The 26589-nt window shown below is 36.1% G+C and overlaps 1 protein-coding gene across 2 annotated transcripts; it reads right to left on the bottom strand.

The window, feature by feature from the left end:
- Nucleotides 1-265: 265 nt before the first annotated feature.
- GPR180 (G protein-coupled receptor 180) lies at nt 266-26589 on the bottom strand. 2 transcript variants are annotated; one of them, XR_012080078.1, is made up of 10 exons: nt 26116-26589; nt 23550-23708; nt 16763-16963; nt 10622-10802; nt 10436-10485; nt 7298-7455; nt 5287-5478; nt 3346-3423; nt 2045-2368; nt 266-1093 (listed from the first exon to the last, which is right to left on the bottom strand). XR_012080078.1 is itself a non-coding variant. In XM_006211007.4 (9 exons), the coding sequence occupies exons 1-9, from the start codon at nt 26357-26359 to the stop codon at nt 2210-2212; spliced, it is 1422 nt and encodes a 473-aa protein (XP_006211069.2). In that variant the 5' UTR covers nt 26360-26589; the 3' UTR covers nt 266-2209. The 2 variants fall into 2 exon arrangements, 1 of the variants encoding a protein (XP_006211069.2); XM_006211007.4 differs by having other exon boundaries at nt 266-2368.

Raw genomic sequence — 26589 nt, 5'->3', positions numbered from 1 at the left:
GGCGGGGAGGCAGGGGGGACGGTGAGCTCTGGACAGACCATTCATCTTCTTCAAGAAAAAAATGTAAAAGCAGATTTTTAAGAAAGCATTATCTGATAGAGAAAGAAAAGTAGAAAAGTTTTGATCTTTCATTAGAGTTTGCAGCATACACTTAGCTTTCTGTAATCTATGGTGACAAATCTCCACTGGAAACACTCAAAGTGAAAGGGAGGGGATACTGTGTCACGATTTATGAACTATAAATTTTGAGCTCTGATTACTAAACTTTATTCACAACTGTTTTAAATGTTTATTAGCAACTGTTTTCCTTCATTTAACAATGGCTCTTGAGTAACAAAATAAATTATCAGTGATAACCATAAATTAAAAAATAAAGTAAAACAAAACCTGTTCAAGTCTCATAAATCCAAGCACAGTAACATATTTCATATAAGCTGATTACAGTTTCCATGTTCTTTGTGTAAGTAACACAAAGATTCTCCTCTTTCCATTGTTGCAAGTTCACAAAATGTATGAAAAGGCTTCACTTTTAACTACATCTCAGTTGAATACAACAGACAATAACTGGGGCTACTGGTGAGATGTGGTGAAAGGTCATGACCACCCAGCAGATCACGGAAACCTAAAATATACCTCAGACTTTCTAGTCTCAACCTGTAGCTCTCATTTATTAAATAATTTACAAAGAACTGTTAGATGATTTAATGAGCAGGCTGCACTCTGTCACCGCGCCATTGTGTTAGTCACAAACATATATCTTGCCTTTAAAATGAGGCAGAATACTATTCATTTCCAATAAGAGTAGGTGTAAGGGACAAAGACAAAACCACAGATGTTGTTAAGTTGCACTAAGTTATTTCAACTATTTAATTTAAAAGTTTAATTACCAGATCAGCACACCATTTTTTGTTTAAAAACATAATACCTCTGAAAGTAAATGAAAAATATTTTAAAAATAAGCCAGAGGTAAAAATGAAAAGGCCTGAATGACTTGGAAAACGAAACAATAATTTCTGATCAGTGACTATTAATGGGAATAGTCATTTTTCACAGCAGGTACCAACAAGCATTTAGTGATTCTTTAAACAGGCACCTGTTAAAAAAATAGAGTATTTTTCAGCTAGCATACTCAATATTGGGCATCATACACAAGAAATATGGCTTTATTACAAAGGAGTCAAGATGGCAACTACTTAGAATCCAGTGCCAGCATGGATTATAACAAATCCAGTGAGTATTTTGTTTTTCAATTATTCATAGAAAATTTAATCCTGATTAAGTATCCTTGGGCAGGAATTCATGGGTAGTTGATGACTGAAACCAGCATTTATGTGAAATGCTTCTGTTAATTTAATCTGTGTATATGGCTTAATTATGATTGGAGAGTCAATGCAAGAGAAATGAATTATATCAGGATTAAAATTTTAGGACCATATCGCATAGTACTTTTTCCTTCTTTCTTTTTAAACATGTAAATCTGCTTGTGCCTTCACCTAAGTGCTCAGATTTTAAAACCCTTTGTACAACCAATATAATACATCTAAGTTTTATTTTTCTTAAACTATCTGTCAAAAACCCTTTGCTAATCAAGCTAAAACCAAACCAGAGCCAAAAGTAATAGAAGAAGACGGAGAATAAGCCCACCCACAAACAATAAGCCCACCCATAAACAAACTCATTTAACTATGAGTATATTTTATATTAATTTTTCTGAAGTTAATTTTCAGTTCCTTTAAACTCCAATATGAAATGCGTTTTCCTTAAAGCATAAAAAGAAGCAGTTTTTAACCAATGTATTACACTGATTTCATAACTGGACTTAGTTTAGATATGTATAAGTAATCATTTAACTGACTACTTTTTATAAGACAATCAAACATGAGTTAACTAGTGATATAGGATGAGGCATTATAACTGGTGAATCTCTTACCAAAATATTATATAATTCTTTTCATATTTATTTCCGTAAGGAAATTGCATAAATCATCTCATAACAACACTCCTTCCTGAAAGTTTATTAAGCATATTTCAAAACATTTGTTACCTTTTCTCAGTTTTGGTACTGCTTAAATGCAGCTGTATAAATAACATGCTCTGCTTTCTCTGTTCAATTTTTCACACCAAAGGTACGAAAAACAAAGTCACTGTATTTGGATCCTTATTGCACTCTGGTAAATCAATTCACTTTTCCTCTTAAGAAAATCAAGTATCAGAAGTGAGGCCGACTTTTGTGTCCAGATGATACAGTCAATGGTAGTGTTACTGAGGAAAGTGAAGAAACTTCCCAGTACAGACTGTGGGACAGAAAGAGCCTGTAGAGAATGACCATGGAAACAGCCTGGCAAAGGATAACACCTACTGTAATGACCTGAAAAGAAAAGAAAGGGAATGCTTTTACCGTGTGCCAAACAGAGACGTTACACTCAACTTATTATGAACTTATATATACTTTATATACATAGAAATTTATACATACTTCATATAAATATAAATAAATAAAAAACTGTATCCTCCCATCTTTACCATGGGTACATTTTAACAAAGAAATTTTCAATAGGGAAATACAACTAATGTTCAGAACTGTAATTGTTCAAAAGTAAAATTCCTTTAACAGTGAGTTTATACATGTCAAAATAAGACAGAAAAGAATAATGCACTAAACCATTCTCTCCTCAGTGTGCATGAACTAAAGAAAAGCAGTAAGAAAAATCAGGTTCTGTCTAATCTAGTAACAGGAATAAAGCATGTCCTGCCCTGAATCTTGAAGAGTACTCTAAAAGCCCTTTCAGTCACTTCTCTATTTGTGTGGACTACCTTCGTGTCTCTTTACCCTTTGTAGATGCCTCGGGTTCAAGAAATATGTGTGCGTTCAAGCACACACTGCATTGCTTGTAAAGGGCTCCTGGCAGAGCTCTACTCTGAAATGATGTGGTCATTCACCTAAGAAGGTAGGTATCAACACAACCAAAACATGGCATACTTGAGCGTGGCACGCCAGTCTACAGGCCATTAAAGAAACCAGACTGACTTTTAGAAAGCTATTTGGATTTTTAACATTACGTAGCAAAAATTTTAATCATTTTTTTCTTAATGAAGATATATTATGAATTCTGTAATTTAATTTATAAAACAGTATTATGAAATAGGCTAAAATAATAACAAAAGCTATTTTCCATCATTTTGCTTATAAAATAAATTTAAATACTCACTGGTTCAATATTTTGCTTCAAAGTTTTACTTTAAAGAACACAAGAAACCTCTGAATGGATAAACAGGCCTTTCCTACTTCAATAATTTCTCAATAAAGACTACAAAAAAACTACTTTGATCATATATATTATTTACCTTATCTCTTTGGTAGTCATTAAAAATGATAGAAATGCATGCAAGACCTGGATGGCATAAAAACCACAAGATACAGCCCTGAAACAAATGAAAAATAAGGCGAATAAGTGTAGCTACATCTTTGTTTTCAGAATTTACCAGACAAAAAAACATTACTAGAATATTTAGGAGGCCCTGATTGATCTCAATTGGCCTTTAGAGTAGAACTTGCAATAAAATGTAGAAATAAATTTGCTATTGTTGTGACAACAATATTTTGTTTCTAATCAAATGGGTGTTTTTTTTGGAATATTTAAAATCGTAACATTTTTACAAACATACATTTTGATATACTACAAATATGGTAATGTAAGTAACAAAAAATTGAGAAAAGCAAGGTACAAATGTGTAATATTTCTGTAAAAAACGAGTAAGAAGGTACATTCATATTTGCATGTAGATTCACAAAGCTATTTAGTAAGAACGTACAAAAAACTGATTAACAGTGGTTACCTGTTTAAAAGTTAGTACAGAAGGCACTGGAACTAGGCAAATAGGGATGGGAAACTTTTTAACACTATACTTCTCAAATATATCTTTTCTATTTTTCCTAGAACACAGCAACATAGCCTCTTTTCCAAAATTAAAATTGAAATAAAACAATAAGTTAATTCTAGTAGCTGTTGAGATACCTAGTACATTGAGGACACTGGAGAAAAACCAAGATGTAGAAAAATGTGTTTAGTGTGCTACTATTTGCATAAAAGTGAAGGGAAATATAAAGGAATATATATTTTAAATTCTCTGAAAAACAAATGAGAAATGAACAGCAGTGGTGATACGAGGAGGCGATAACTGAGTAGATGGGAGAGAGGTAAAGAAGCATGGTTGCTACTCCTTACGTACATCTGGATGTTTGAAACTATTCAAGTAGTTAAATTAAAACACATAAAAATAAAAATTTCAGTTCAAGAAAGAATTTTGGTACTGTTTCAAACATAGAACAAATGAGAAAATTTAGTTTTAAACACCTGAAGTACATACTAACTTTTCAAATAATAAGCAGCACTGTCTGAAGAATTCCACGGTGCAGTGGAATACTCTTGGCTGTCTGGCACTCAAATCCCTCAAGAGGGGTCCAAGGGCTGCAGTAGCAGCTTGAAAGTGCTCCCTCCACACTGGGAATAAAGAAGGAATCTGGCCCTCCTCCCACAGCTGCCTCCAACAGCTCAGGGACTCTGTGGGCTAGGATGGGCTGACCAAACAGCTTATCAGAATGCTGTTTTGAGTTGTCAAGAGGATAGGTTATGGATTCTCTCAGTCTGACAAAAAATACAGTATTCTAGGGAAGGGGGCTTCTGTAATGGTACTGCCCAACCTCCCTCCCAATTTTTTCCTTTATCAAATAGATACAGAAAAAATTCATGGACTTTTAGATCTCACTAGTATAAGGACAAGGAAAGAGGGAATGAAGTAAACAGGATGCCATGAAATGTAATATGAACTCGGCTTCTTGGCTCCCTCTGTTTACGCTGAAGGATGGCTCTTCATGGTTTGTTATAAAACACTGCATAATTCTGGGAGGGACAGTTCATAGTCAATTAATAATTGTTCTTTTGAGATGTGAAAACTGTATTCTTTTTTTAATTAAAAAAATTCTGAGACCAGAAAAAAAAGGAAAATCCCAATTGATAAAGAAATTATAATCCAGGTAAAACTGACCTGTCAAAGATTACATGGAAACTGCCATTTCACAGGTTCTGTCTATAAAATGGGGATAATATCATCTACATCTCATAGGCTGTGAAGACTAAATGAGCTGAAGCACATAAAAGGCTTACAGTAGTGTCTGACACATAAAACAAGTTTACTAAAATTAGCATATGGTTGCTTATTAACTTCCCAAGTGAAGCAGAATGAAGTTGATACTCTGAAGAAGCCATTTTCTAACCAAACCCATACTTTGGCAAATGTGATGTAGAACTCCCTTTTGAGTGTACTTCTCTCCACTGTGATGATCTGGTAGAGTCCACAGCCTAAGGACAATGCTAGGCAAATCCTTAAAACAATTAGAAGGATCCCTGCCAAGTTGTGGTGTGAATGGTGGCTGTGAGGACTGGTGTCTTCAAACTGTTCCCAAAGTAGCAAAATGCTCTGCAAAAAACAATGTTACACTTAGAGAAAAAAAGTCACACCTACTTATAATAAAGTAACTTTTCAACTCTTTTAATTATCCCCTTCAATAGTATATAAACATTCCTAAGAGGTTCTAAGATTTATCAGACTATAAAAGCATTAAATAATATAGCACAAGCAGGATTTCCCTCACTGACACCCTTGGCTGAGAAAAGGAATTGTTACCAAATGAGACCACACACAAAAGATAAAAAATGCTACGACTGCTACCATGATACAAGTAAGACATCTCTAAGGTTGAGAGTAAGTTGAAAAGATGAAGAGAATAAATGTACACTTTTTTCTAAATCCATCTCCTTCTTACTTCAACACCTTATTAGGAATCAGAGTGTGCTGCATTGAAGCCCACTATCTCCAGATGAACTTTCATATATCTCAGCATCTTTTGTAATCCAGGAATTAACAAGCCAGAACGGTCACTCCTTTTCCATGATAACCCCCCTGGGTAGAGCCGACTGTTAACATTCACCGTAGCATCCAGGGCACAGTTTGTCCTTATTTGTGTGTGCGCCTTTTCTCCCACACTCCCTACCAGTGAAAAGCTCAGCAAGCTCCTCATGGAGCTGCTCCGTTTACTGCTATTCGGCAGAAATCAGGGCCCACATTCCCTCCAACTTTATGAAACATCGATCACTTCAATGATTATAATACTGTCATTTTTACCATCACATGTCAGTAGCCCTCTGTGCTCCCTTCATCTGCCAACTCAGCCCTCAGAATTGACTCTTCAGTGACTTCTAAAGAATTTAGATCAAAACCTCATTATTAAATCCAATTCTTTAAAAAAAAATCCACATATGAGCGATCACATATGGTATTTTTCTTTCTCTCTCTCTCTAAAAACAAAAACAAAAACAAACAAACAAACAAAAACAAAGCATAAATACAGGACAGAAATAGACTCACAGACAGAGAATACAGACTTGTGGTTACCAGGGGGGTGGAGGGTGGGAAGGGATAGACTAGGATTTCAAAATTGTAGAATAGATAAACAAGATTACACTGTATAGCACAGGGAAATATACACAAAATGTTATGATAACTCACAGAGAAAAAAATGTGACAATGAGTTTGTATATGTCCATGAATGACTGAAAAATTGTGCTGAACACTGGAATTTGACACAACATTGTAAAATGATTATAAATCAATAAAAAATGTTAAAAAAAATCCAATTCTTAGGCTTTATGGGTTTACCAACAACCCCTCCCTCTTCTCATTCTCAAATCTCCTCCATAATTTTACTCCTGTTACCATTCTTGACAGGTCAACTCCTTTGTCATCTTGCACACATGAATTTCTTTCTTGCCCAAATATCTGCTCTTTATTACTGAAAGTGCTGTTCCTCCACTCCACCAAAGTACACCAGTCTGACTCCTTAGCCTGCATTTCTAAACTTAACTTTTATAAAGACATGCTATCATAGAACTACCATTTCCTGCAATCCGTGTAAAGTGATGGATATGTTAATTGGCTAGATTGTGCTGGTCATTTCACAATGTATATATTATCAAAACATCAAGCTGTCTACCTTAAATACACACAATTTCTGTTTGTCAATTACAAACCAATAAAGCAGGAAAAAATAAACAACTATTTCCCGTGATGCAAATTTTTACATATTAGAACTCTCTATTTTCACATACGTATGCTAATGTGTGACCTGTGGAGTGACACAAATTCCTCATGGGTCTCAGGTTTCAATTTTGAAGTAAGATATACTCAAGGTTGCACTTCTGAATGCTGCAAAGCAGAAACACTGAGTATCAATACTCACCTGTGTTATGACAATGAATACAGCAATGCCAGTGGATGCAGGAGTGGAATCCCACTGCAGAGGCCTGCTTTGAGACTTCTTCATCCTGACCATTGTCCAACCCATGCACAGACTCAGAAGTAGGTATAACATTTGAATTTGAGAAGCGATATCAAAAACTAATGGGAAATGAAAACCAAAGTCAACTGATTCACAATACAAAAAATTTGATCCTTTTTGCATTGAAAATATAATTATTTTATTAACCGCAAAAAGACACATATTTTCAAAAAAAAGCTGATGAAATTCAATAAGAAATATTCTTATATAATAATTCTAAAGAATTAAAATTTTGCCATTAAGTTTGTAAACATCTCTGAAAACAGTTAAAACAATGGCAACTACTGTTTTAAATATATATATATATGTGCCCATATCATATCTTTATCAAGGCCAACTTTAAATCTCTTTGTGTTTCTTACTTTTCTTAGTATTTCTAACTACAATCTATAATTCACTGCTTATTAAAACAAACAAATGTTAAATGTAACTCCTGCAATGTAGAGTATACTAGTGCCAACATTTCTAGGTTGCTAATTTGTTTGATGGCTGAATTATAATGTGAAGACTACTTTCTAAAACTGTTAATAAGAAATAGCATGACAGTAAAACACACAGCTGCTGTAACATCCAATCATGCTGGCTTTAGTGTCAGAGCACCTAAGACAAATGAAATCCTCCATGCATTAGTGTGATGTGCCACCAGGTGGCCATCACTTACACTGCAGGGGAAGCCTGCTCCTTAAAGAGGGTGCAACAAAACAGCCTGCATCCTGTTTAGTGCTACAAGAAAACAACATCAATAATACTTCAACTTCCATGTGTATTTATTTTAGAAGTTGTATTTATTGATTTTTTTAAAATTATAACTTTTTCATTACAGTGAATCTTGATATGGTTTCTGGAATAAATGTGTTAACTACAATTTAACAAAATAAAACTTTCTTCAAACTGTTATTTCTAACTTTGATGTCTACGACTTCTACTTTTTTAATATAAAGATGTTCTTGGAGAAAAAGATAACATAAGCTGTAGTATAACATTTGTATTAAAAGTTATAAGCAAAAACCCATTAATAATAGGACTGTTCAGATTTATTTTGACATATTTTTCTCCAGCTCTGTCACCCAAATTAAAACCAGATACTCTATATTTATGCTTATTTATTTGTAACAGTGAATTCTACTAATGAACTGTCACTACATTTCAATGATATAAAATGTCGGGGCCTTTCAGATCAAGCACAATTTTCTTTCACCACTGATGTTAAATGACTGTGATGCCAATTATTTTTATTAAACATTTCACAAATACATACTCAGTTACTTAAAGAAGTTAGCCAAAGGAAAATTCCTACATAAATACCGGGGTGAGGGGAGCCCTGATTTCCTGGCTCATTTCTTTATATACTAAGCAATGTATATACTGATGATATAACACCATAACTGTGAGGACAGGTAGAACATAGCTTATTTATTCCTGAAAAGTAACTAACTGTCGATCAAATACACAGATCACACAAAAACCTTACTCTGTGGAATCTGAATCAAAATCTTAACTCCTGTATCAAATTGTACATTTGAAATATGTGTAGTTTACTGTACAGGAACCATACCACAATAAAGGTGTTAAAAATTTTTTTTAATCTTAAAATTTTAATCACTGAATTAACCAAACCTGTTGTCAGAACTACCAAAAATGATCAACATAGATTTATTGTAGTTTTTCAAAAAAGATTTTGCTTTTTAACCTACTATGAAGATGCCAGACAGCTTAAATCACTGTTTTGTATACAGAAGACCCTCAAAACTTCAAAAATCCTTGATTTTAGTAATAGCTTTGCTACTGATGGGCTTCTCCGTGCTTTGCCTCTTTGGACCTCAATTTTCTCACTTAAAATGCGTAAGCTAAATTATGTCTACCCTCTGTCCAGCTCTAAAACTCTAAGATTCTATTAAACATCCTGAGCAGGAGAAACCAGGGCTCTAGATAGTGTCAAAAAAGGAGAAGTAACGTGTGTTCATGCCCAGGAAGCAAACAGGGTATATGCTCTTCACAAGGAAAATAAAAGGTTCTAGAAGTTTTAGAATCTTAAAATAGGCAGCAAGATCAGGACAAGCAGGCCCTGAGATGATTACAGAGGTTACCATAAGATGTCCTATTAGAAAGTGAGAGGATGAGGAGAGAAACATGGAAACATGAGGAAAGCAAATCCTAGAATGGTTTCGTATTCAGAATTTGCTTTTTTAGAGCAAATCTTTTCCAGGATTGAGAATGGCATATAACCATCCCCCTGAAATTCTCTTTAAATTTTAAGGCATGAGGGGCAAGGGTATAGCTCAAGTGGTAGTGTGCATGCTTAGTATGCAGGAAGTCCTGGGTTCAATCCCCAGTACCGCCTTTAAAAATAAATAAATAAACCTAATTACCTCCCCTACAAAATAAAATAAATAATTTTTTAAAAGGCAGTTTAAAAAAATTTTTAAGTAAAAAAATAAAGTCATGATTACAGGAACTATTATTATTATTATTTTTTTTTACCATCATGCTTAATTGAAAAATTACCTCATAAAAATTCCTCTTATAAATCAAAGAACAAAGCTGAGAGGTCAGCTTAATTATAGGTGTACTCTATGGCCATGAATCAGAAATTAGAAACAAAGAGTCAGAAAAGGGATGAAGAACAGGGAAAAACTTCAGCTTTGCAGTCAGAAAACTTGGGTCTGAGTCTTCGCTCTACCACGCGCTAGCTGACTGACACTTGGAAATGCGCTTCCTGTCACTGAGCCCAGGTTCTTTATCTGCAAAAGAGGGATGAGCATACCTGCTTCACTGAACTTTCATTGAGGATAAAGTGAGAGAATGTATATAAATATGCTCTAAAGACAAGGAAGAGCTACACACACTACCTATTACTAAGAAGAAACTGAATGGGGTATGTGGACACTAAATCTGTAAACTTGTTTCCAGCTGAGCTGATCTAACCAACTTTGGGTAAGAAAATTGTATTATGCCAAAAATAATTTACAAAAGAAAGCATACAAGAAGAACATATCTAGCAAGTTTATGCTTTAAAAAAATGCTCAGTGAGATACTCACATTCAGCCAAACTTCCCATAAAAGGTACCCCTATTCCGTCTTTGGAGTAACTGAGGAATTGAAGAGGAGAGTATTAGTATAAATTACAAATGTGAAAAGGAATAATCAAAACAAGTATAATTTTGGTGGACTAATTAGGATTAATTAGATGTAATGATGAACACAGTTTTAATGGCTTTGAGTTACCTGGAGAAATGAATGTAATTAGCGAAAGCTGAACCAGCTTGTAACAGCAATGCAGTTGTCAGAACCTTTAAAACCATGTGCATGGGTCCTCCTTTCTTAATAGCCTGCCACAATGACTGAGCATAAATGCAAGCAATCACAAAGTACACTAGGACTAGGAGGAAAAAGAACTCATGTAACCCTGTGAAGAGAAGAAAGGAACAAGCTGTTACAGTGTTGGGTTGCTTTCAAATCTTCCCATCAATATATTTCTAGAACTCGTTTTTTAACTGGAGTCACAGCATTCAGTTTTGTTAAGAGAGAAAAAGAGAAATTGTTGAAACTTAAATAATTTTCTACTTTGGGATAAAGTTTTAACAATAAGAAGACAGATTAAACTAAATTTAATCTATAAAAAAGCATAGTGGTCAGGGAATAAACCCAAAAACTAACCACAAGATCATAGTTTTGTTTGAAATAGTAACTTAAAACAATGACTTTAGCATTCAGTTGGATATGCTTTTTATCTCCAAAGTGGATTTCTTTTACAAGACGTTTAGAAACAGATTTTAGTCAGTCAACAGTAGTTTAGTACACCCTGACAAGAATTCTCAGTATGTGAGCCCTGGGCCAGCAGCAGCACCATTACTAGGGAACTAGTTAGAAATGCAGATTCTCGGGCCCCATCCCATATCTACTAAATCAGAGATTCTGGGAGTGGGGCTCAGCATTTAGATTTTAATCAGCCCTTCAGTGATTCTGATGCAGCTAAAGAGTGAGAACCACAGCTCTGGAGTGTATCATAACCTTAAATTTCCATTTGGACAAAGCATCAAAGTACCTGTCATGACCAGAGCCTCCTTCTGAAGTAAATGGCCTTCTGCTCTTGACAAAGAGGAAAACCTCAGGAGTCCATGTGACCCTATTCCACAGGTGATTGAAACTAAAAACCCAAAAAATGCCTGCCAATCCAAAGACTAGTCACTGGACAACAGAATCACCTGGTTCTCAAAGATAAGCAACTAATCGTATTCTCTTGGGAAATCAAACCACAAAACACAGAAAGGATTCTGCAATAGAAACGGAAGTTGAGAGGAGCTGATGTTGGGACAGGCCGAAGGAGTCAAACCAGGCCAAGATGAAATTAAAATTTTGAGTAAGCAGAAATTTTGAATGAGCAAGGGGAGCTGGTTGGTAAAGACAAGAACAAAGTAAATGTGCAGATTTTATACTAAAAATGGTGCCAGTCATTACACAGCCTCTAGCTCCTACTAGCAGCTTTTTTAGTGCAGTCTGCATACCTCAAGATAAACACCCCATTTTCTACATTACCTAGAATCTTCTGACTATGTCTTCATTTTTCGGAAATTTCAGAAAATTTTTATGATAAACCAGAGAGCAAGCTTTGAGTTTGACGGCTTACGTTTACTTGGTTACCTCTAAAGCCCAGTCCCTAGTATGAGGGTTTTTACATTCTATCTAAATAACACCAGATGTAGTGACAGTGACTATGAAGAGAGCCATCTCCGTTGACTCTGTGGGTGAACTCTGCATTGCAGTCACTTCCACTCTAGCTGGGACCCTGGATCTGCTCTGGTTTCCCATTTGGGAGAAACTCCAAACCACAGGCAGAGAACAGAGTATTTCCATTGTAAGGCATATAATTTTGGAAAAGTAATCCAGAAGATATAAATACTAGGAAAAATACTCAATAAACAGTTCAACTTCAACTGTGTTTTTGGTATGGTTAGAAAAAAAGAGAGAGAAGTACTTCAACCACTGGGTGTCTCTCCTGCTCTACGTATATAAACGCCGACAGCACATGTCTCTCGTCCAGGTGAGAAACCTTATTTAAACTTCAGGAAGATAATGTCAAATAACAGAATGGGCATATTTTTTTTAAAGTTCCTGACACAGAGAAGTATTCCAGCTTTAAATAATGGGACACTAAGCCTGGGATTGTCATATTAATGAGACAAGGCAGAAAATAAGCTAAACATATTAAAAGTGTGAGTCTTCATAGTTATAAAGCCTTTTACACTACCCTGTGTTCTGAATCTTAGTTTTTATCTTTCCTTTTTCGTATAAAGAATCAAACATAGCATTTTAAGGTTTTATTTATTTATAACACTTAACAGAATATGCATTACAAGATAAAGTTTCAGACTCCATTAGGTTAGAAATCCACCATGAAAAGAAAATCCTCAGACTATTTATTGAGTAACCAGAATAATACATGAGGAAGGGCCTTGAAAATAAGACATATGTCCCTAGCAAAAAATGTCTTAGAATTATTCAAGATCAAATGTATCTTCTAGAAAAGGCTAACATTATAACCAACACATTGTTTCCTTGAGATAATTAATATATTAAAATAACTTGAACTAGAACATTTGTCCTACACTCTGTTCATTGCATTTTGCATAACTTATTCTTAACTGGACCCTGATACTTTAAAGATAAAACTCTGGTTCTGCACTCAGTGTTCTTTTAAATAAATGACCTTTAGGGAAAAAAGTCTGTTTTTGTTTTTTCTCTTCAGCGATCAACTTTAACTTTTGTTCTGCCACCATCCTTCACAAGAAAGCAATCTATGTTCACCATGAAATTAAAAATCTGTAATTTTAAGACAGGTAGATACTAGGTATTAAATCCTCCCTATATACAAAAAAGAAGAACACTCTTAAATGAGCACGAACAGGTGACAAACACTTATGTTGTCAGGAAATGTGCAGATTTTAAGGCAAACTTAATGGGAAGAAGCACTGGCAAAATTCAATAGGAAGAAAGCTTCCAGGACAGCTTCAGAACAATTCAGCTCCAGTTAAATGATGGGATGCAGGTGACAAGAGAGTAAGAAAAGGGGAGATTCAATGGGTCATGGGCCACCTACCTGGAACACTCTCGCCTACCCATGGTCTTGCTGTCTCAGAACCCCAAAGTCTGTCCCTCAAGTGTCTCAAGATATATCCTGATTAGTCTAAACCAATCAGAGAAATTCAAATATTCCCCTTGCCAAAAGAGGGGACCCTAAGCCTTTACTTTGACATGTTGGTTTGCCCTTTTCTCCTTTCTGACATCTTCACTTACATTTCTCTTATGATGTTGTCACGTGTCCCAGTTCTGGACAATGAAATGTGATGAGGAAGCTTCTGGGAGAAGTTTCCTTGCTCTTGAAAAAGAGACAGTGAATTTTGCCATTATCTAAATGTGAGGCCCAGAAATGCTGCAGTCAACTTTGAGTATGAGGGAGTTCACAAAGCTGACAGTCAGAGGACAGCAGGTAGAGAGATGCTAAATAAACTACCCTGAAGAAGCCTTGGTAATTCTTCTTATGCAAGAGGATTAATTTCCTTACTGTCTATACCTATTGCATTAGAGTTTTCTGTTACTTTACGTTACAAAGCTGAAGGTAAGAGCCAATCCATTATCTTCTGGGATAACAGAGGAAAAAAAGGAACAAGAGAAAGAATAAACGTATCTGAAATCTTAAAAACAGTGAGATGGCAGATGTGAGAGAGCCTGCACATTATTCCAGTGAAGACCAGTCTGCTTCAGACAGCAATGCTTTAACTCTCAGGATTCTGACTCCTACTTCTTTTGGTCGCTAGCAAGAGCACAACAACAGTTAACGAGGATTCTAGTTTTTTGAGAGGCGGTTTTATTCTACCTTGAAGCATGATATTCCTACGTAGTAATTCGTCAAGTAACATAAAACTTGCCTTGGTCTAGATTAAAAAAACAAACATACGAACTCTGAGTCTGTTACATATGGGATTAACCAAAGTCTAGTATATAAAATACATAATTGGTTTGACAGAAAACAAACTATAAAACTTAACCAGAGCAACATGTAATATTAATTGTAGCTTTTTGCATCAGGTTATTTTAATTCAAACTTCTAAGATACACAGTTTAACAATCAACTATACGTAAGAAGTACAGCAAATCAATTTTCTCTCCTCAGGCCAGAAAATCAGTCAAATGAGCAAAAGTTTCCAAAATGAACTAATTGGGAATTATTCCCTGGAGACAAATTCCATACCTGAGGCCAAAGAGTAGGTCGAATCCTTCTTAAGGCTCTACTCTAAAGCCAAAGCATTGCCAGAACAAGGTGCACTTTAGACATTTACTTCAGTGGTTCCACACATTAGAATCAACTTCGGAGCTTGGACCAATTACAAATGCCTGGCTTTCACTCCAAAACCAAATCTATGTCAGTCTCTGGGGGTGGACACCTGTATTTTTTTCAAAGCTCTCCAAATGCATACACAGTGATGGGTAGAGAACCACCAACTTGGACTTCAATGTAGAATTAGTCATATTTAAGGTTTTTAGGCATTTAAATAATAAAATAATGTGATCCTTGGAAGTTACGCCAGCCACATAGGAATGAACACTTTCGACTACGTAAGCCACTTTTTAATAATCAATCCCCACAGATTAGCCTTGCACAGAATTTCATGCTTAATAAAAATCCATATATAGTGAGATTTTTGCCCTTCATTTAAATATTCTTGGTGACATGACCAAAGTAATTTTCCTCATTTTAGTATAAGAAAGATAGATTTTAGACATAAGTATCAAATTGAAGGAGAAGGTAGGTCAGAAGGAGTCAGGACTAAGAGCTGAGTCAGAACGGTTGGTGTGAACCCTAAAGAAAAAGCTAGCCATAATTCAGGGTGTTGAAAGAACACTGGAAGCTATGGGCAAGGTTCGGGCACAGGCACACATGTGATTGCTTTACGGCCTACAGACAAAGTTCACATGTCATACAGGAAGGAGGCCAGAAATGACAGCCAGGAGGAGGCACGAAAAAGCTTACCATGGATCCACACGTGAATAAAACAGCCTCTCCAGCTCGGGGCCTACTGCCTGGCAGGCAGGAGGGGGAAGGGCTATTTGATCTAGACTCCCCTAGAGGCAGTAAGGTTTGCAGGTACAGACCACAGAAGAGCTGAAGCTGGACCAGTCCTAACGGTAAGTGTCATAGGAAATAATGAGGTCTTATGGTTACAAGGAACCTTAAAAGCAAATTAGTCCAACCATCCATCTGATGCTACCAGTAGACCTCGATTTCATCGATGCCTTTCCAAACTATGGAAAATAAATGTCAACATCTTTCATTGAGATAAAAGAAATGGTAGGACAGAATTAACTTTCAATAATGATCCACATTGATCCAAAGTACCATTAAGTGAAATTTAAACTTCAAGTTCATTTGTGTTCAAAAACAATTATGTCATTTCCTTCATAGAAAATACTTAAAATGAACTATTTTAAAACATTTTGGACTCCACTCACACACCTTGATGGCAAATGTAAGGTAAGGGCACTGAATTTTTCTCTAAGCAGACTGACTCTTCCGAACGGGTAATGAACTCACAAAGGAGTAAATTTGTAACCCCTTTCTTTGACAGAGAGACTAGGTATCTTAGTTTTCATTCTGAGAGATCATTTACAAATCAATTATGATACTTTACAGTGTATCTAGAAGCTGTCATTCATTTCTGTTTGGTCTAGGAATCTCACTTCAGCAGGGCAGAACGTAAAATTCTGTCAACCTAAAATTTTGATAAAATATTTTATGGGATTAGATTTGATTTTGGAAAGCTTAGTTAATTTTGATCATTCCTGAAACAGTTGCAAACTCCAACGAAGACAATCCCTGAATTTGTTCAAACAACCTAGTGAAAGGACAGCCATACAAAGGAGTGCAGTTTCTATCTCACTTAATCAGTGGGTTTCTAATTTAGATTGCTCAGTTTACTAACATTTTTCTGTTTATGAAAATAAAGCTAGCTTATAAAAACAACAAAAAGATTCAAAGTGTGGAGAAAAACTAAAACCTATCCATAACTCTACCACCCAAAATATGGAAATAAGCTGTAAATATTTCTGTACTTCTTTCTGATTATTCGCTGCATTTTTTAACATACTTGAAATTATACAATATAAAGTTTTGAGTTCTGCTTTTTTAACCTAATAATATAGCCGTTACAATACTGTAAGAAGATTTATTTAACCATTTCTCTACTGCTTAAAACTTAAAACACTTAAGTTGTTTTTAATTTTCAATATTCTAAAAACACAACATGAAGATACTTGTGTATAAATCTTTTTTTTTATATTTAGGATATACATTTAAATTTATATTCTTACCAGATTCGCCAGCACTAAAGTGGTCATATGGATTCCCTTCAGCATCTGGGTTTAGTAACATCATTTCAAAAGGGATATCTTCCACCTGAGAATTCTCACTGTCCTCTTTGCATGTATACTTGTCAGCATAAAACACGTGCCACGTTTGTGGATATGGAATCTGGGACACTGTCAGATTATGTTCAGTCTGATTCACGGTCACTTAAAAGAGAAAAAAATAGCACTTTCAAAGTAAAACTCTCAAATATAGTAATTCTTTTAGTCATATAATCAATTTGAAATTAGAATTCTTTTGTTTAGTTCTCACTGCCTCAGTAGTCCAAGCCCTGATATAGTATTGGAACAAGGTCCGTAAATCATAAAGCATTTGAAAATAATGTATTTTAACCAACCAAAGGAATCACTACGAAAGTTCTACGAAATACTACAAGTGAATAGAATGATTTCACTGAAACTTTGAATTTCAATTTTAAATATTTTCAAAGTTTTCATGTGAGTTAGCAATGTTAAAAATTCTTTTCTGATGGGATAAAATATGTACAACACAAAAGTTACCATTTTAACAATTTTTAAGTGTACAGTTCTATATTAATTACATTCACAATGCTGTGTAACCATCACAGGGACACTTTTGAAAATTACTTATCTGAGTTCAATTTAAAACGGAGCATTCAACTTTGGGAATTATTATATCTAAAAACTACAACTGACAAACATCTTAAGAAGATTTTCCAAAATTTTCTGATTGGTTATTCTTTAAAAAGTTTCTAAAAGTAGAAAAACAGAAATCACAGGAATATAAGAGTTGTTACACTGGGTCAGATCTATCTAATGGCCATGGGGGTGGGGAGGTACCAGGGCTCATGAATGTTGACCTCACACTGACCTGTGCTTGAATCCTGGCTCCAATACTTACCTCCTATATGACTTTGGGCAAGTTAACATAAGCAATGACACTCACTTTCTTCATCTGTAAAATGAAGATAATACTTAGAGCAAAGAGCTGATGCAAGGACTCAGTTACTTAGCATGGTATCCGGCATATAGTAGTTGCTGAATAAAGGTTAATTGCCCTTTTCCTTTCTTTAAAACAATATTGTTAAGTGGCTTTCAGACTAGAGTAATTCTTTTCCACTGCAGTGCATCTGAGAATGTGTAGAGACAGTTTCATTGTCACAGCAGTTGAGAAGATAGCTGAAGCAGAGCTGTGCTAAACCTCATGTAATCCGATGTAAAGTCTCACACAGTTCCTGTTCCACCCGAAAGTGCCAATAGCACCCACTTTGAGAAACACTAAATGATGTCTAAGATCCCTTCTCAATCTAAAACTATGATTCTGACCTAAGAGAGACTCACTGCCAGCATCACAGTGTTGTAGGAGAACAGGGTCTCAAACACCATAGATAATAAAGAGAGAAGAGTTAGAGGAGCAAGTCTTGGCCCAACTACTCACTAACCTTCTGACTCATCATATACATCACTTAACGTCTCTAAATTTGTTTCTTTAGTAGTAAATTTAAGAAACTTGCCCTATCTGGCTCAGAGTTCTTGTGAGGAGCAAATGAGACAGTATATGAAAATCCTACGTGAACAGTCTGATTCTATACAAAGTATTCTTAAAATACAGAATTATGATGGGCCCAATTTCCAAGTCTAGATTGCCCTCACTGCTTGCCAGTTAGTCTTGATGTTTTTCTCAATTGAAAAAAAAAACTTAATAAATAAAAGACATTTCGTGAGATAATTGTGGAAATGTGTACATGGAAGAGGTTTTAGAGGCCATTATGAAATTATTCCTTTTCTTAGGTGCATAATGGTATTGTTATGGTAATGATAATGATTATGGAGAACGTCCTTACTTTCATGAGATGTATGCTGAAATATGGTGAACTGCTCAAGACACCCACAGCTCATTTTGATTAAAAACAAAAATTACATATATACAAACATAAAGCAAAGGTAACAAAATATTAAAATTATTAAATCTATGCCAAAGATATATAGATGTTGGCTGTACTACACTTTCAACTTTTTTGTATAACTGAAAAATGTCCTAAAAGAAAGTTGGGAAAATATTATTTATAGATTGTCTTTATAAATGTCAGGATTCAATTTTTAAGGATTTAAATTTTACCCTTGGAAAATTCATTAATAGTAATTAAAATGGACAAGATGATTTTGTTAACAATGTCACAGCATTGTTTTGGTAGTAATATCTTAATTTAGCTGACATTTATACTGTTTTTCTTCCTGCACAGCTTTTGGAAAAATGTAGCAAAGACTCTAGTTTCTGTTAAATATTTGAAGAACTTTAATAAGAATTCAGTATATGATCAATAAGCAGCTCAGAAATAAGGCTTTTGAAATGCGCTGCTGGCAATTATATAATCTGGACTTCATTATATAAAAGAGTCTGCTGTGTTGAGGTTTTATCATTTGACTTATCCTCTTAGATAAAACAATATAAAAATTAACCATTATATTTTCATCAGTACTTTTTGATGTTTCATAATTTTAAATGATGTGGATCTACATCAAATCAAAACAAAAGGGTGCGTCATTAAGTAATATTGGCCTTTAGTTTTTGTCTGGCTGTCTTTTCAGTAAGCCTGGGAAACAAGCCTCTTGATAAAACTGTGTGTTCATTGTTTTTGAAACAAAAGACTAGAGCACAGCACACTTATTCTATGCTGATGTAATTAGTACCTCAAATATTAACAAAACTCGAACTATGGAGAACGGGGTTGAACAGCTAATTGCCCAATCATATTATAAAAGGAAATGAATACTGTTGACAAAAATACCCAGAATAACAAAATACTAACATCTTTAAGCAGTTTATAAAATACATCAGATGTACAAAAGGAAATATATGCATATGATGCAAAAATACTGAAAATGTTTTATATACAAAATTACATTTAGTTCTTGTAATCTGATAGCAAATTTTTTGTTTTGCATAGAAACTTCATTTTCAGTGCATTTAAATATCGTTTGTTTCCTTTAAAAATCTACAAAATACTTTTTATCATTAAAAAATCTGATGTTTTATGATATTACTAAAAGAGAACAAAGGAAGACAGGAGAGTAATTTCTCAAACATTAATTTGGGAGAACATATAATCACAAGCAATATTAACACTATGAGATTGTTCAGGTCTGCTAATCTTAGCTCATGGCAGCAGTAAGGTTTTACATAGGGTTAGGCATAGCTAATGAGCTCATTACCAAGTAGGTGAAAGGCTACTAATTCTTAGAAGTTTCATTAATGGTCAGGAAATGAGAATTATTTCTAGAAGGAATTATTTTCAAATATGTGATACTACTACACTGTCACCAATTTAAGGACATGCTTTTTGTTTCAATGCATCAAAACTTCTAAATAGTAACATATTCTAAATATGACAAATGATACATAAAAGTTGGAGAATACAGATTTTGTTAATACACGGCATTTGTTACTGGAAAAAGAATTGATTAAATATGTAGAAAGTGATCTATATGTCACCAGTACTTTATTTCAGGCTCCAAATTTAACAAAACAATCTTCATTCCTCAAAAATTTCTTTTTTTTTTTTCTGGTTTAATATCTTTTTACTTTGAATCAAAATTTGATCCTGTCATCAAGAACATTGATTTAAAAAAATATATAATAGCTTTGTTGAGATATAATTCACATACTACATAATCTACTCATTGAAAGAATACAACTTGATGGGTTTTAGTATATTCGGAGAATTGTGTAACCATCGCCACAATCAAACCTGATTATTAGAATATTTTCCTCATCCCCCCAAAGAAACCCTGTACCCCAGTTAGCAGTCACTCTCCGTTTTCCCCGATCCCCTGAGCCTCATGCAATCACAGACCTACTTTCTGTCTCTATTGATTTGCCTATTCTGGACATTTCATATACGTGAAATGATACAAGATGCTGTCTTTTGTCAATGGCTTTTTTTTTTTACATTTTTTATTGATTCATAATCATTTTACAGTGTTGTGTCAAATTCCAGTGTTCAGCACAATTTTTCAGTCATTCATGGACATATACACACTCGTTGTCACATTTTTTTCTCTGTGATTTATCATAACATTTTGTGTATATTTCCCTGTGCTATACAGTGTAGTCTTGTTTATCTATTTTCTTGAGATTTCCATTTCGATTATTCCAAAAAATACTCTTGCACTTAACAGAGTAGGGAAGAGGAAAAGGAAATAGAAAAAAAAAAAACAGCAAGAGGTTTTATAAACTATAGCTCTCTATATATGCAACTCCACCTAGAGAGTTATAGTTAGAATCACAGCATTTTAGGACTTTCAGGAACCTTGGAGAAAACTAGTCCAACTTCCCTGTTGTGTGGAGAGGTAAGGTGCAGCTCAAAGATAACAAGATCTTGCTACAAGTTACTAGCAGTGATTCTCAGTTTAGCTTTCTTTCCAATGCACCAAGTGCGCCCTATATACATAAGTTCTGTGACTGATTTGACGGATACAAACATTATCTTTTTGCACGTATATATACCATATGGTATACTGTTGACCGCGTGATATAAGAAAACAAATCGAAGCTTCAAATTGCCTGATAAATTTTTTAAGAGAAAGAAAAAGGCTTTGAGATGCCAAATATAAAGCAAATGACCTCTCAACCAAAAGCTCAAGCCCCTCAAGCACTAAGCTCCATAACAATTCATTCTACAAATACTTAAGTCAATGCCTAACTGAGCACTAGGGTATCATAAATTCTCACTCAGAGTACCATGTAACTAACATTCATAGTCCTTATCATAACTGCAATCTCACATTTATTCACAGTGATCTGATTCATACCCTCAGCAGCCTTAGGGGCTGAGAGAGTGGCAGTATTTTGGTCCCTTGATTTATCGCTAGGGCCTAGCATAGTACTGGAAGAGCTCTGTGAATGAATGAATGAATGAATGAATGAATGAATAGATCAAAAGAGCCCTGCTGCTCTCTGACTGATTTTATAACAAATAAATAAAATGTAAAGTGGTAACTATAATAAGTGCTGTGGAGGAAAACAACTGGCTATAAAAACTCAAGTATTAACTGAGTGGAGGGAGGAGCCAAAGAGGGGAAGGAAGAACAAGCAGAGGAAGAGCCTGTGCAAAGGCCCAGGGCAGCACTGAAACAAAACCAGTGCTACAAACAACATGAGGCCGAAGGGGGCAGCACTGTGAGGTGAGGCTGGCAGGTAAGCAATGGCTAGACGCGGACGGCCTTCTGATCAGGTGAGGGAGGGCCGTCTTTGTCCGAAGAGCAGTAGGAATCCACTGAAGTAGATAAGGGTGCGGTGGGGAAGTGAATGTGACATGATCCAACCTGCTGTTCAGAAAGATCACTCTGGCCACAGAGCGGGAGCACACAGCTGCAGGGGCCAGGCAGAAGCTGCGGCAAGAGTACAGGCACGAGATTATTGCAGCCTGGAATACTATGGTGGGGCTAGAGATGATGAAAAGTAGGTAATGCAAGAGCTATTTAGAGATAACTTACTAGTTTGGAAGGGGATAGAGAAGTCAAAGAGGGGAGCGTTGGAAGACTCCCTGGTTTCTGACGGCTCACTAGATGGATGGTGTGGTGGTGCCAGTTCCTGAAACAGGCAACACTGGAAAAGGACCAGATTTGGCCAGGCAAGGTGATGAGCTCAGTTCCAGACATTATGAGAATCGGGAACAGAAGCCTAGAACTTCTCACATACAACACTTAGATGAGCAGACTGGTAAAGAAAGGAAAAGATAATTGATAATGAGCATTTGCACAAGTTTCCCAGATAAGTTCTGAAATTCAGGATTGAGGGAAATAACGTATTATATGAGTAACTGTCTCTCTGATATCTGAATCCAGCCACTGAGACTTCTTCAGCACCCTGTCAATGCCACCTCACAAACCTAGACTAAAAGATTCCCACAATGAGTGGCAAGGACTGGGGACTTCTGCTCTTATCCCTATTCAGGCTACGAGGGAACCAGACAGCTGCTAAAACTAGGAAGAATGGATGTTTAGAAACAGCACTGTTTTACTGACTAGACTAAAAGATTCAGAGACTCATTGATGTGCAGAACATGATAGGGGAAATACGGCAGGGAAAAGGGGAGAGAGGTAATTCTGGATCTTTTCTCACGGGTGTTTCACACTCCTAATTAACAACCAATTAACTTCCAAGGGGTAAAATGGGTAGCATGCACGTGCTCTTCATTTCTACATTACAGAGAACTCAGGCAACTAGAATAATAAAAGTAGTCTCTCGAGAGGCAAACCTAGAGGTTTACAGATGATGCGGTGCTGGTACCTCCCAAAATGACATACTGTGTCACTATATGACTAGGTCCTGTGTTCTAATAACATGTTGCAAAACAGTATCACTTGGGCTAAATTATACAATTAACTGAGATAATACATGCTTATTGCCTAGCTCAGTGCTACCAGATAATAAGCATTCAATTCAAATGTCATCATTCATTCTATGCTGCTGCTTGATCAAAATATATCTGCCATATTGGTATGAATTATGTGACCTGTAAGTACACCTTTACAAATTATCTGGATATTTTTTCAAATAATTTGAATGACAAGAGGGGGAAAAGGCATTCCACCTTTTGCTCAAGGGAAAGAGTAATTTCCTTAAACTTCAGCTTAAAATGCACTAGGCAAAATGTCATCAGTGTGATGTGTGGTGTGCCATGAGACATCTTGATATGTAAATACTATACTCCAACATTAAGGAGGGAAAATAAGTACCTAATGATAAAAAAATATAGGATATACTCACTTGTCAACTGAGCTTTGGATAATTTTTCACTACAACTATAACCATGACCACTTTCCTGTAGCTTTAGCCATTCCTGGGCTTGGAACAGGTAGAGTTTAGCTTCCTTTCCAACAGCTACTGCTATGTTGTTGATTCGGACACACAGAAGAGCATGGTCACCTGGACATTGAAAAAAATATTTATCAACTAGTTTGGGCTTCCATGGAATGGAGATGGTAGGATAATTCAATACGTCTATTTATCAAACTAGGAATTAAAAGAGCAAAATTTTTCTCAAGTCTCACAGATCACATTAGAATGAACATCCCATTCAGATGCAAGTCAAGAGATTATTCACATAAATTATCCAAAACAATGTGTAGTGTTTCCTTATACTTCAGCTGATAACTGATGGCATTTCACTGAAAAAACAGCAACATCCACCATATGTAGACATTCACTGTGACAGAATTTTGCCTCATTTTCAACAACCCCACATTTTAACATTTGTTTATAATCTATCTATAGAAGTTTCCTGCCAAAGTTTCTTGTTTTTTAATATAGCATGGCTGTTAATATTCAACTATACTTTTAATATACAAAATAAACATATCTAGCATCAAGAAAGTTTAAATAAATGAGTTTTGGGGTAGACCTTTTATACCTGATACAAAATTTGACATCTGTGACCTTTACAAAAGAATTTTCAGAACAATATGTGTTGTAAGACAACTACAGAATGAGCCTAGTTGCACACAGCAACTGCATTTTTGGCCTAGAACAGAAATGGCAAAAAGTAGTTACCTCTAGGGAAAGGGATTTTGGGTGAGAAGTGAAAAAGCAAACTGTCTTTTCATCTTAAGATCTTTTTATTCTCCTGTTGTTGTTGTTTTTACTATTATCACTTTGATCAAACATTTAAAATAAATTTAAGTGCACAGTATGTATGAAAAATTAACTAAGTCTCCTACATACACTGATTATATTATACATTATATATTATCAAAGCCTTAAAAGTGACTCTAAGGCCCTCTGAACATTTTAAATTACTTTCTGAATTAGTGTTCATTATTTCAGTACTACAGTCTTAGCGTTCTTATTTTACTACCTTCAAATTCACTGAAAATTGGTAATAATAAAATATATGTACACACATAGAAAATGTTTGTTAATATACTTGGAACATCTATTCCCCAATTTTTCCTAAGAAATATGGATTTACTACATGTTCTTCCTCTATGTTTATCAGGTAATCACCATGAAATATCGGGGTTGCTTAAGCCTGTAGGCGAGTCATGAGTCACACGTCATGTCACAGCTTCCACACATCCCAGATTTTCCACCACTGTCCAGATTGTGCCATTTGTTGTAGCGACATTACTATTACTATCAATACTCAAAGTATAGTTACAGCCAGTTGATTAAGAAACTGAAAATGTTACCTAAAAAAACTAATAATAAAACTGTTTCTAGCATTTTTTTTCATTTACCCAAGGTCGATTCCACATTAGATTTTGGAAAATAGGTTGCATCTCCTTTTCTCAGCTATTTTTAAAACTTCAGATTAAAAACAATAAATTAAGTTTCCCCTCCCTTCACGCCAACAATTCTGTAATTCAATACTTTAAATTTTTTCCCGAACAATTAGCTTCTTATTTTTATTACCGTCTCCTAAGAATATTCTCTAGCACCATATTCTGAACTTGCATCTTTTAATGCTAAAGTCTCTATGAATCAAGGATCTTAATTTTGTCAAGGCAAATAATTATTTGAAATATAGTAGTAGTCAAATTAAGACTAGCAAGGGTATGTACCACTTAAATTTTGAGGGTGCAAGTAAGTAATGCAAAAATTAGAATGAACACAGATTCATTCACTGAAGAATTATGGATTTTTGAGGGAGACCAGGAGGGAAGAATCAAATGCAATCTGATTTCAGAAGGGCCACAGAGAATACAAGTTATGAAGCTTCCAGGACACATGTGCAGCATTTCTGTCAAGTTACTTCTAGGCCTCGTGGTCTACTGTAAAGGTATTCCTTTAGTAGGGAAGTAACCAAACTGTTCTAGCAATGTGACAACTAGATTATTAGGTGTTTTATTTGGTTTGTAAAATCTTTCAGCTGCAAGCAGGTTTTAGCAAATTGGCCTTAAAACAAAAAGAACAAAACGCTGGAAATCTAAGTTCCAAAACTTACATTCACGTGTAATTTCGGTGCCTTAGTGTGTACAATGAGGCTGAGACAGGAGAGGGCTGCTTTGAGGGAAGGCTCTGAAAACATGCAGCAGGGGAGTCATTTGCACATTCGTTGGTGCGGAGAGGACTGCGGAAATGGTCTTTTAGGTGCAGGATACAACCACCAATCCAGGGAGGGCGCTGACGAGGGTCTGGGGAGCAGCAACAGTGGGGCTGGCAATAAAAGCATCCCGAGGTTCCGGGAAGCTGCGATGGGGAAGGCTACCGGCGACGCTAGAGGCGCAGGTAAGCGGGTGAAGCCCCCAGCCTCGCCGCAGCGGGCTCCAGGTTCCCCACGAGAGGCGGGGAGGGGCCCGCGCGCCTTCATCCCTCTCCCCGCCCCGGCACCTACCGTGGAACTCGAAGTGGCCGATGCTCTGGCCCTGAGAGTCCCGGGCCGCGGCACTGCTGAAGCTGCCCCGCAGCGTCTTACCCTGGCTGCCCGGCGGCCACCAGCAACAGGTGAGGGCCACCGCCAGCAGCCGCAGCCCCCCCATCCCCGCCTCCCGCTGGGCACCCACACCCCAGCACCTAACCGCCTGCGGCCGCGGCCCCACGTCGACAGCTGCGGGGGGTGAGGGGAGCCGGCCCGGCATTGCAGGCCCGCCTTCGAGAGACTGACAGCCAATGAGGCGGGCCCTTCCTCCACGAGCCAAGGGCACCCACCAATCAGAGGCTGAAATGGGCGGGACGTGCAGATACGCGCCTCCCGTCACTCCCCTGCCTGTTGGCTAGTTCCCGCCTTTTTTATGGAGAATCAGGAGGATGTTGCTTTAGGTTAGGAAAAATTATTGCCCTCCTCTCCGCCCCTGCGCGTGGTGCCACT

This window comes from Vicugna pacos, chromosome 14, assembly GCF_048564905.1.
Source record: "Vicugna pacos chromosome 14, VicPac4, whole genome shotgun sequence".
Classification (NCBI taxonomy): domain Eukaryota; kingdom Metazoa; phylum Chordata; class Mammalia; order Artiodactyla; family Camelidae; genus Vicugna; species Vicugna pacos.
Note: the sequence above shows the minus strand (reverse complement) of the source record. Positions and strands in the feature narration are given on the sequence as shown.